General features: G+C 36.5%; 1 protein-coding gene across 1 annotated transcript in view; it reads left to right on the top strand.

The window, feature by feature from the left end:
• The window catches only part of FIG4 (FIG4 phosphoinositide 5-phosphatase), a gene marked incomplete at both ends in the record, with an annotated part of 117,334 nt that overhangs the window by 43,849 nt on the left and 60,293 nt on the right, over positions 1 to 13,192 (top strand). The window contains one exon of the mRNA XM_084228860.1: positions 7,462 to 7,600. Within this exon, the coding sequence (XP_084084986.1) occupies positions 7,462 to 7,600 (139 nt within the window). The remainder of the gene's footprint in view (positions 1 to 7,461; positions 7,601 to 13,192) is intronic.

Raw genomic sequence — 13,192 nt, 5'->3', positions numbered from 1 at the left:
GAGAAAGTTTAAGTTAAAGTCTGGCATTTAGAAGATGCTCAATGTATTTTTGTTCAGTAAGTAAATAAAAAGCTTTTGCATTTTAAATAAGGCACTTTTAGAACTCTGCCTACCAGAAAGGGAGGGTGGGGAGTAGAAACAGAGAGGTGAAGGGCCCCAATGGACTATGGTGAAAGATTTGGGGCTCTGGCAGTGGGTGTGCTGTGAGGTGTATGCCTACTCCCCTAAAACATATACAGTTTTGTAAACCAACACTACTCAATAAACATAATAAAAAATAAATAGATCACTTTTGCATTTTGCCACTCCTAGCACGATGGACTCAGCACTCATAATTGGAGATTTTATATAATGTAAAATTCTTTGATTCCTTAGCTTATGTTCCATTCTCTATTTCTGTTTGCAATATATAGATTAATTCATTTGAGGGTGTTGGATCATTTTTTATTTTTTATTTTTTTAAAGATTTATTTATTTACTTTATTTATTTATACAAGCACTGGGTACAGTCAGAAGAGCGGGAGGGTGAGAGAATTCACCAGAGTCAGAGAGGGGAGCAGAGCAGGCAGAAGGACCGAAGTACACTGCTGAGGGGAGCAGCGGGCGGCAGGAGAGGTCTGCATGCTATGTGGGACCCTCCTCCGGTGGTCGGGGAGCAGCCGGGGATTGAACCGGCGCTGCAGAGGCTGCGGGCAGCTTCACAACCCAGCACTCAACCGCTGCGCCACCGGGGAGGCCCTGGATCATTTTTTAAAAGGAGCTCCTAGTCTTGACAATTGTTTAAGAATGAAATATAATTTATTTTTTCAAATGTTAACTAGACATGAATAGTATATCATCACTAAATTGTACTCTTTGCTTATTTTATGACTTGCAAATACTAAAAGTAACAGATTGTTAAAATGGCACTTCTTGCCTCTGTGCTAATAGAGTTTCCAACACAATAGATATCACAGACCAACGTGTTCCCATGCACAGAATTTATGAAGAAATGTTCAGTGACCTATTCCACGAGCTTTGGGCCCTAGAACTAGAGCAAGGATTTAAAAAACACATAGAATATGGAGAAGAAAAGATTGGCAAAGAGATTGTTTGGAGTGAACTCTCACCTTGCAGTTATTCTCTAATGGCTTTCTCTCTGGTTATGTTTTGTTTTGTACTAGTTTCCTGGGGCTTCAGTAACAAAATACCACAAGCTGGTGATTTTTAACTAACAGATTTATTGTCTCCAAGTTCTGGGAGATAAAGTCAGACATCCTGCTGTTGACAGAACTGTGTTCCCTCTGCAGTCTCCAGGGAAGACTCTTTCTTGCCTCTTACCTTCTAATGGTTTGCTGCTGAGTCTCAGCTTCCAACTGTAGCACTTTAATGTCTACCTCTGGTGTCCCGTGACATTCTCTCCCCTCCCCTCTGTGTCAGTGTCTTCTCAACATTCTCTTCCCTATATGTCCCTGTCTATTTATAAGGATACAAGTCATATTAGATTTACAGCCCAGCTTACCCCAGTGTGTCTGCATTTTAACTTGGTCATACTTGCAAAGACTCAGTTTCCAGAGAAGATGATATTCACAGGTATCAGGGATTAAGACTTCAACATATCTTTTTGGCGGACACACTTCAGCTTATACCAGTGGTATATAAGCCATGTGCCAAGAAGCACATATCTTTTTGAGTGTGTGTAGCATGAAAAGGTTTAAAACTTCTTTGGTGGAAAGGGTCATCCACTCTTCTGCCCTTATGTGATCATTGCCCATGTAATGGTAGTTATTATGGACACTTAAGGACCAAGTAATGTGTTTTTAATAACACTTGAGGACAGGGAATGGGTGTGTAACTGTACGTGATTTAAAAGGAAGGGAGTACTACTAAAAGGGGATGGTCATGGAAAAATAACATGTACTTAATGGAAAGCTAAAGTAAAATTATATGGCACTGAAAAAGGAACTAGTGTGAAAGAATTATTTTATGAATAATGTGGCTAACCCAGACTATTTGAGAAGCATGGTGTACTGAGGTGCAGCTTATTTTTAAATTATAATGAATATTATATAATGATAATATATTTATAGAATCATTCTCTTTAAAGCACTCAAATAACTTTGTAAAACTTATGCCTCTGGAATGTGCAGGAAGATACTTGAAATTAGATTTTTCGGAATTTTATCTTTGGCTTATCTAGACAGATTAAAGTTATTGGAAAACCCAGCAGATCCCCTTTTAGGCTCATTTTTAAAACTGAAGCTTTACATATTAGCATGCTCTAGAACTTGTCTCTGCCAAGCATCTTTTGGCTTCTAACATAACTGACTACATAGTCAATTTGGAGGATACCATCAAGGAAAGATTAGGTACCTATATACAGCCTTATGATGTTAAGGAAGGCTTTATAATTCCCTTAAGCTTCATGTTAAGCTCTTTCTAATTTTTTTTTTTAATTTACCTTTTGGTAAGCTCAAATTTTCTTGCTGAAGTTCATGAATATAAGAAGAAAAAAGATGGGATATCTATAGTAGTTGATTGCCTATCAATCTTTCTCTCTACCTAAATATATGTTCACTCAAGTAAATTAAATGCAGAATATGTATGCTTGCATGGTAGGAAACTACAGCCTTCTCAGAGATAAAAAAAAACCCCACAGATTAAAAAAAAAAAAAAAGAACTAGATGGGTAATGCCTTCAAAGCTCACCCCACGTGAAAAAGCAGTGGTTACAGAAAGCATCAAGGTGGCATCACCCAGCATCGTGATAGTGCTGTGGGGTAGTGGGACAGGTCCTTTCCCTTTCTGCTTACCACATACAGGGGGGCCTGCAGAGGAGCATGCTGGGCACACTTTACTTTATTAAGAGTAATAAAATAACTTTCTAGGGTCATCCTTGTAACAGCAAAGACAATTGGAAACATGTTTTATTTTTAATAATATCTTAAATAACATTAATAACTGATTAAAACCCAGTTATTTACCTATCTTGCCACCAAATCAGTAATATAGAGCAAAAGAAAAAATTGCAACTATTATTCTCAGTTTAAATTGACTGCAGTTCCCTAAAGGACACTCAAAACCACTTTAGTCCTACTACATTTGCCCAGTATATTCATTCTGCTGTTTTCCCAAAGACCATTTTATATCTGTCCTCACTCCTTAACCTGTAGCAATCCCCAGTTCATGCTCTTACTTCACTGAAAAAATAAATCCCTGAGGATGAACTTCCTCCTCTTCATCAAATGTGATACTTGTCTTCATCTGCACCCATAGAGTCTACCTTATATCATATCCCCATAGTTGGAGTGCTGTGCCCTCTTAGTGCAAACCCTTCTCTGTGCTCTGAATCCTATTCCTTCTGCTTCCCCCTGAGATTATATGCATCTCTGTCTTCCCTTTCTACAGGGAAGAATCCATGTGACTAACCTGGGCCCACTTATCTAATACAGGACAATTTGTCTATCTTGAAGGCAATGATTAGTAACTTCCATTACATCTTCAAAGTGCCTTTTGCCATGTGTTACAGACTTCATGGGTATGACATGAGGAAGCAGAGATCATGGGGACCAGATTTCTTCCTATTACAGATATCTCAAACTTATTTCTGAGACAGAAACTCTTGAACTATCTCAAATCTGTTTCTCTACTTGTATTTTCCACATCAACACCATTGCTCAATTCAGAAATCCAGAAATTATCCTTGACTCCTATATTTTCTTTATCCCATCTCTCAAGCCAATTTTCTTGACTCTATCTCCAAAATATATTCAACCCTTTCTGCTGTTTTTCATCCTTTTTGCTCCTATACTGGTGCCAACACTGCAGTAACTGAACACTGCAGTAACTTCTTAGTCATCTGTCTGGTTTCACTCTTGCTTTTTATAGCAGCCATGGTAATCATTTCAATGCTCAAATAAAATCACATTGCTCCTTTCTTTAAAACTTTTCCAGGATTTCCCGCTGCACATGGAATAAGACACATTGCCCCAACTGATAAAACTTTGTGTGATCTGGCCCATTTGTTCCTGATACTACATTTTCCCTTGCTCATTGCCCTCCAGCCTTGCTGGCCTTCTTTTTGTTTCTGGAGCTTCCCAGCTTGTTCCCCTTCAGACCTTTGCCAATCCTTCTGCTTGGGCACAGCCTTCAGAACACCTCCTTCTCATCCTTACAGTTCAAATGCTATATCCTCAGACACCTCAGCCTCTTCTGCCTTCCCTGACTACCCAAAGGGCCCTCTCCTCCCTCATCTCTCTCATAGCAGTCTGTTTTATATAAAACTTACACCCTCTGACAGTACCTCATTCATTATTTATTTGTATATATTTTTGTCTCCCACTGTGGAATGTAAGCCCCACGAGAGCCAGAGTCTGTCTTGCATACTACTGTATCTCCAATGTGAGACATAGGAGATTCTTGGATGAAAGGATGAATGATCCTTTTTTCCCCCAATTATGAAATTGATATGTGTTAACTTTAGAAAGTACATACTAGCTTGCAAATCAATCATATAATCGTCACCTACCAGAGAGAGATAGCCACTTGTTTATATTTAGGAGAACATGATCCTTCTAGTTTCACTATACATATAATTGATAGATTATATATATAATCTATAAATAATGTAAGTTATGCCCTTATAGATAATGTAAGTAATACTTAGGACCTTGAAAATCCTTCTATAACATGATTATTAGTAGCCTTTAGAAGCATCATCATTTAGTTATTTGTTATGACTGTGTATTTACATTCCTTTTAAGCAAACATCTTGGAATATACATCTTTTTTGCATATCTTTGATCTTATGAAAATTTTGGAAGTATATTTACTAGGTGAGGGAGTTACATATTTTCAGATTTTAAAAAGCATATAGATTCAGATTGCCTTACAGAAAGGTATAGTAGTTAATGCTTTCTCAGCATTTCTCAGTGTAATAAGTAGAAAATGGTATACTTTAATCTACCATTGTTTATTAAACATTAATTTATTTGTTTGATAATAAAGTTAAACATTTGCATATTCATTTTTTATAATTCTTTTCAAAATTACCTGTTTTTCTCTCTCTCCCTCTTTTTTTTTTTTTAGGGTATATTGATCTTTGTCTTCCTTACATTTAGTTGGTATTTCTTTCAATGTATAGTATCAGTTAGGAAACCAATTTCTCACCATAGTTTCCAATATTATTTATTGAATAATGGTTCTTTCCATTAGCCACTTTATCACAAACTTAATTTAATATTATAATAGTAAATATCTTGTTTTTTTTTTTTTAAAGATTCACATACAAGAGCTGGAGTGTAGGCCACAGGTACAGGGGTGAAAGGATTCACTAAAGACAGAGTGGGGAGCAGAACAGGTGGATCTACTGAAATACACTGCTGTGGGGAGCAGTGGGCAAGACAGGAGAGGTCTGCTGCAACAAATGGGTTCACTCCCTGGCAGGGGATCGAACTCATCCTGCAGTGGCTGGTGCTACATTGATAGCAATGAAACTTTAACCCCTGCACCATTGGGAGGCCCAATAGCAAATATTTTAGTTCCAAAAGTAATTTTTTTTTGCTAATTAAAAATTGCTATGTTCAAGTCTGATTTATTTAAATACAATGCATAAAATAACACTGGTATTATTTAATTGTTTAAATGGCTTTTGAATGCTGTGTATTCCTTTCTCCTTTAAAGCATGATTGAATGCAAAAAGAAGTAATTATTTTGCTCTCTCGCTGGCTACAAGTTCTCTCACCTATTTTAAGCCCTTGTTCATATCCAAAGTACCACTGTCTTCCTGGGGGTCATTGATTGCCTTATTTGTGGTCAAAAGTAGCCAGGAAGAGATCTTTAGGATCATTAGGGTTATCTTGTAGATGACATACTAAGTGACCACAAACACCACAAATATATTTTAAGTTATAACACAGCAATACATTTAAGAAATCTTCACTATGATCCTTTAGAGAAATATCCTTTATTTACTTGTATTTCTCACATCTTACATTTTATCATACTTGCTAAAAATTGAAGGAAGCTACTATTAGGCTTAAAGGATGAAAGAAACTCCTTGAAAATATCACTGAAAAATGGAAAGCTCCTCTAGATAGAATTAAGATATTTTGAGGCACTGAATAGAATGAATTATTAAGTGCCATTAAAGCTGTTCAAGAAGCATAATCTAATTACTATAAAAGCAGTATGTTTACTTTTGTATTGTGTAAAGAGGATGCAAATTGGGGCAGTAATGTCTGCATCATTTAATACTTGATGTTTTCTCTCAACGAATGGCAAAAAAAAAGACCCAAGTAATTTGGCATATAAACATATCCCTTTTATATAACTTTTAGCCCAAAAGGTAAGAGCTATTTTAATAGAATGCTTCCTGTCAAAATACTAATAGCTGGAATACACATCAAATGTATCTTATTTCATTCATTGCTTTTGCTGAAATGACAACATAGCCCAATGAGAGCTACATTACTAATTTCAAATGTATCTATGTTCACCATAGCTGTTGGAAGAAAATTGATTTTATGATAATGTTACCTTGTTTCAAAAGCAGACATTTCTACTGTGCTATCTTTTCAGTTTGATGCTCATTTTCAGAAAGAGGTTATTATTGATACTGTGGCTGGCTGCCCCAAACTTGATTATGCCAGGTTCTGAGACAGGACTGAAAAGGAGTAACTGAAGGGAGACAATGAAGGCTGCTAGGAAGGGGACAGTGCACATGCTAAGGGTGAGACCATGCAGGGCTGACCACCATTTGTATTATAATTAGGAAAAGGAAGAGGAAATACAACATATACATAGTTTTATTAGCTTGTGGTATAGTTTCAAAAGGTCATTTTGGAGCAGCAAGATAGATAGAGTGTTGTTCCTGGGCCCTCTCTGTCTTCATTATCAAGCATAGAAGCTAATGGGCCAGGCCCACAACTGAGAGGAACAGAAATCATTGTAAATATTGTCCTGCTAAAGAAACAGAATATCTTTCAAGGATTAAAAGTGGCAATTTCGCAAACCAGCTTGTTCAGTGTTGTGTAACAGAATATGGATAAGAACTGGGTCATTTTATTTATCTCTGAAGTCTTTCCTCACCTTCGCAATAAAATGAAGATGTTTTTGTTTCAGATAAGCTAACATATGGTGAGAATGCATTTTCAGTCTAAAAATAAAGTCAATAAAGTATTATGTCATTTCTTATAGATTTTTAAGTGTTTAAGATTCAAAAAGTTTATATTTACCATACTTGTCACTGTATTATGAGAGGTATGGAGCAAAATGGAAAACTGATAAAGCTGGATTTCAATTCTACTGGAGAGATTGGTAACTGTTTTACATTTTGTTTATATATGACTTTTGAAATAGACTCCTGTTTTCAGAGGTGTGGTCTATGAAATCACAGTTGTGCCCTGATTCTCCTGGGAGAATATTCTCCCCAGTTGTATATGTCAGAAATAGAATTTCTGAAATACATATTTTTGCTTTTTAGATGCTGATAGACAAGATTCCATTAATCTCTTCCTGGGAGTTTTCCATCCCACTGAAGGAAAACCTCATCTCTGGGAACTCCCAACAGATTTTTATTTGCATCACAAAAATACCATGAGACTTTTACCAACAAGAAGAAGGTATTTTGCTTCCTAATCTGTTAACTTAGATTTGTTGTTATTTTAAATAGGAGCTCTTTTTTCTTTCTGAGATATGATCACCTAGGCTAAAGTTGCTGTTTTAACTATGTGTTTGCCACGAGAAATTTAATGTAGCTGATACTGGATAATGTTGATTTAATGTCCTGATACTAGATTTGGGAAATTCTGTTTAACATTGGTGTTTTGCATTTCCCTATAATATAAAGTATCAGAACTTCATCATTGAACATAAGCTGTGGCTCCACTAAAGCAGACCATTAATATAACTTTTGAGTCCTTCCTATAAATGTGAGCTCTCAAGAACTCAATTTTAGAATCACCCTGATTTTTCAAGTATTACATCTAGCAGCATCACTTTGGAATTCTGATGTCCTTTCCTCCAGGAGCACAACCAACTCTCAGCGACAATGATAAAGACAGGAAAAAAGTTCGGTGACTACAGAGGCTGCTCTCCCTGCTATCACCCAGCCACTCAGTTTGGGTTTTCTAAGGTTTTTTTTTTTTTTTAAAGATTTATTTATTTATTTGTTTGTTTGTTTGTTTGTTTGTTTGTTTGTTTATTTATTTATTTATACAAGCACTGGGTACAGTCAGAAGCATGGGAGGGTGAGAGAATTCACCAGAGTCAGGACCAGAACAGGAAGACTGACAAAACTGCTGAGGGGAGCAGTGGGCATGGCAGGAGAGGTCTGCACGCCATGTGGGACCCCTGCCCCGTGGCCGGGGATCAAACCGGCGCTACAGAAGCTGCAGACAGCTTTGCAGCCCAGCGCTCAACCACTGCGCCAACGGGGAGGCCCTTTTCTAAGTTATTTTGATGAAAGCTACATGGGTACTAATGTGCTCTTAAGACATGAGCTCTTGGGCCTCCTCGGTGGCACAGTGGGTTGAGCACAGCACTGTGAAGCTATCTGCAGCCTCTGCAGCACCAGTTCAATTTCCAGCTGGCCAGGGACATAACCACATAGCGGGGCAGACCTCCCCTGTTTCGCTCTCTACTTTCCTCAGCAGTGTACTTCGGCCCATCTGCCTGTTCTGTTCCCCACTCTGTCTCTGGTGAATCCTCTCACCCTCCCACACCTTTGGCCTGTACCCCAGTTTTTGTATAAAAATAAATAAATCTTTAAAAAAAAGATATATTTTATAAAAAAAATGAGCTCTTCACCTGAGGCATTTTAACAGGCCACCCTCCCTGTAGCATGGGCCTTAGGGTCAGGCAGACTAGAGTTGGAATCTTTGCAGTTGTGTGACATTGGGCTAGTTACTTATTCTTTCTAAGTCTCATTTTTTTCATCTGCAAAATATAAATGGCAGTACACACCTTACAGAGTCATGAAGATTTAATGAAAAGACTCATGTTTTTAATTGAGGAGTCATGTACTAATACAATCAAATTTGCACATGAGCAACATTTTCCACATATGCGAGATTAGAGCCTGGTCCATTCTGCTCAAAGGCCTATAATGTCAAGGTCACCCATCTGCTCTTCTTTTGCAGTTTGATCATTTCGTCAGTTGATTACACAGAATTGCTTCCCAAACACTATAGACAATCTTGTGTGCAGACCATGAGCAATGGGTGAATTACTAACAAATGCTGATGTTATAGCTGTTACCAAATTCTGTTACTTCAGGGATATTTAAAATATTTGGAAAGGGTTTGTGTGTTTTTCAAATTTATTATGCATGTTATTTAAATAACCAGCTTACTATTTGAGCTTCTATAATTGAAGCTCTTATAATTGAAACATTGATAGTTTTTATGTTAATTTTAATATTAACAATTCCTTATGTGAATTTTTGCTGGCAAGCAGAAAAATTGAAACTAATTCTGTTTATTTGGTGAGAGATAGGTGTAAATATCTATATTCAACTTTGGTGATGCAATTGATTATGGGTAAATATGGTTAAATTTTTGGAAATTTCATATTACCTTGAAGTATTGAAGCAATTAAAATAAAACTTGGATACAAACTTAACTTTCTACTTCAGAAATTAGCTAGTGTATTAAAAGTGTAAATTAAACCACTTACTTACCTTGAGTGACATAAACGAGGTAAGCAGCGTTGGCGTTTATATGTGGGAATTAAAGGAAGTTGGTATTTCATCCCCATGTTCTCAAAAAGGAAATTAAGGTACAGAGAGAATATGTCTTGACTGGAATTATTCAGCTAGTTAGATGATTCAGCAAGAATCAGCTACAAGTCTGCCACTGAAAACAAAGTAGGTAATATAAAATAAAAGTGAGTAATATGGCTCACTCAGTTGATTGTCTTCTATTTTTGTTTTTTTCCAGAATTTCAAAGTTACAAAAAAATTTTGATACTATCAATTGATACTGCCCATAAACAGTACTTATTAATACTGTAAGATAAATTTCACATTTTGTTTTATTTTTTTTCCAGTGACATCTATCTCTACTAGTTATTTTGATAACAACTAAATCAATATGATAATTCTAAGAATAAATGAAATATAAGTCCTAAGAATAAATAAATGAATAGTTTAATTAGAGGCAGTAACAGGATGAGAGCCTGAACTTTAGGGTCAAGTAGAACTGAGACGAAATATCTGCAGGCATGTGACATTAGTTCTGCTCATTATTTAGCCTCTAGAAATCTCATTTTCCTATCTGTAAAATGGAAATGAGTGTGCACAGCTCACAGTTATTGCTGATTAAAAGAGAAAATGAGTGGGAAGTACGTAGTACTAGTTCTGACATGGAATAAACAGAATCTGGAGAAACTACCTCAGTGACTGTGGGCAAGTCACATAACTGATAATTTCCATCTAATTCTCAATTTCCATCCATGTCAGTAAAATAAGGATAATAGTAGATTATTTCAAGACTCTGTGAGGTGTGTACTACTATGTTCTTTTGTTACTCAAAATCCCACATTTATTGATCTGTTTAAAACTACTAATTGGGCTTTGTTCTGACTTAGTTAGAAGTGTTTTGCATTATCTAAGGTACCATTTATTAACAGTGTTTATAAGGTCTCCAAGATGCTTTTAGATACTAAGCATTAGTCATTTCACTGAGTATTAGAGTCAGGAGTTTTCCTGGCTCTACTCACTGAGCAGAGTTCCCTCTGTATCTCTTCAGGAGAGATTGTCCAGCCTATACTCCACACACTTTGGTTTATCAGCCAGGACATGTCTGATTGAGGAGGCAGTTGCTCTTGGACAGCTTACTCACTCAGTTCTTTCTTACATCATACTGAGATAAACTTTTCCTGCATTTTGACCTACCAATCTTAGTTCAGCTCATCAAGACCTTAAGAACATGATTTCCTGAGCCATTTAATAGTATTTTAAATATTTAAAGATGAGTTCACATGTTTCTAACATCTCTTCTCCAGGTTAAACAGCCCTTATATCTTCAGCTGTTCTCATATCCCATGGTTTCAAGTCTCATTAGCATTCAGAATGCTCTCCTCTGTGCATTCAATGTCAGTGTTCCATTTAAACTGGTACTTAGACCTGTGTCCAATAATTGTCAGTTTGGTCTGATTTGCACCAACTCTTGTGGGACTATTAGGGCCATTTACGCCCCTTATACTATTTTTATCATTAAGTGTAAGATTACATTAGCTGTTTTCAGCAATGTCATCATAATGTTAACTTTCTGAGCTTCCTGTCCATTAGAACTCCCAGGGCTTTTTGACTTGTTTAATAGTCAGTGAAATGACTAATACCATGCATCTACCATTCTTGCCATGCTCATTTTGAGCATTCTTTTCAATGCTCACATATGCTTTGCCAATACTAAAAAAAAAATATCTAGATGTGTGTCATTTTTTTATTACCTATTACCTTTGGCTTTGTAGAGCCTTCGGATTTGATAAGTTGGCCATCTTTATCCTAATAGTAGTCCTGATTTAAAATATTGACTAGGATATATGGCAGGGACAGCTCTGTGATAAAATATCAGATAACTTTTTTATGTGAACATTGTTTAGTGATTTTTGTTTGGAATCTAAACAGTTGACACTTACTACATGCCACCCTACCTATTTTCTTCTACCTTGTTTACAAATATTAATTGTTTTGCTAAAGTTCACATGTGATTTCAGAGGTGAATTAAAGTCTCTTTCTAATCTTTCTAACCTTCATATGTGAGCAAATGATTTGAGCACTCTTCATATTGAGAACAGAAAAAGAGAAAAGAAGCTGACATATTAGGTATTGTAGACAAAGAAAGAAGCGGTACCAACTTGTAGCCTCCCATTTTCTGATCCCTCGTCCCAAAGCAGGTTTCTGCTTGTGCAAGTTTTCTTCCTTTAGTTAGGTGTGCCTGGTATTGGAGGTAATGAAGATTCCTCCTGTACTGGGTCTTAGTCCTCTCAGATGTCCTCATCCTTCATCCATCTCAGCTCGTCTTCCCCAAGCAGGTACATCTGCTTTCTTGTTTCTGAGACCCACTCAGAGGAGTTGAACCTTTCAAAAAGTATTGTCAAGTTAATTTGTCTTGCTTAGGGAAATGCAGTTTACTAATATTAAAAAAAATTAAGGCCTGATCTCAAATCAGTAATACAAGATTTTATCTTAATTCTTTCTCTCCACATGGTACATTCTGAGTTAGAATACATTCTTTATAATGTTTACCTTATAGTTTCCTAAAGAGCAAACTTCTTTAGGAAATTCCTCATGTAATAGCTAATAACTTATTTTCTCCTCTGCCAAGGTTAGGTCATTATAAAATAGAACCTATACCCTCTTAACAATTAACCTGTGTTTCATCATGTCTGATTCTCCTATCAGAAAAAAAAAATCAAGATTAACTTGGTGTGGCTTGTTTCAGGGAATATATATGGATGCATACAAGCCACCAATCATATTTTTAGGTTATTTAACAACACATTGCTAGCTAATATGTTATTCTTTTCTCTTGTTGGGATTGACATACACTAATTGATAGGTTTTTGGAATCTGTCACCCTGTCACTTTTGAGCACCAGGATTGCATTTACCCATATCCAGTTTACTTCCTCTTCACTGTTCCTTAAGATTATTGATCTCACTGTACCAGGACATATGAATGCTTTTAGAGATGCTTTGCTGCTTTCTTGCATCTCTTAGGTTGAGTTCCCTCTTGTGTCTTTCTTTTTCCAGCATGAAACATCATGGTTGGTGTAGGTAGATACATTCCTGGACTAGCTCTACCTTCTTTGCAATTCTTTTCAATACAGCATTTTAAAATAGTGTCTGATGCACAGTATGTGCTTAATCAATGTTGAAAGATAGAATTAATCCTCTGCAAGCAGCAGGCTTGTCCCTTCTGTTTTGTTTTGCACATTCTAGAGAGGCTTACTTTACAAAAAGCAGGCTGAAGATTATCCCTTTTGGCATCACCTGGGAACTTGTCATAATGCAGAATCCCAGACCACACTTACTAAATCAGAATGTGCCTTGAAACAGGATCACCAAGTGATTCATGTGTGCTTTGAATTTCGAGAAGCTCTGTTGTTCTAAAGCATGGCAAAACTTTGGAGTGTTTCCTGTTATAACACTTAAACTTCATGTTCCTTTTTTTCTTCATCCTTCGTTATATATTCTGCTTACCATATAGG

Source organism: Talpa europaea, assembly GCF_964194135.1.
Source record: "Talpa europaea genome assembly, chromosome: 2".
In the NCBI taxonomy this organism is placed as follows: Eukaryota; Metazoa; Chordata; class Mammalia; order Eulipotyphla; family Talpidae; genus Talpa; species Talpa europaea.
Note: the sequence above shows the minus strand (reverse complement) of the source record. Positions and strands in the feature narration are given on the sequence as shown.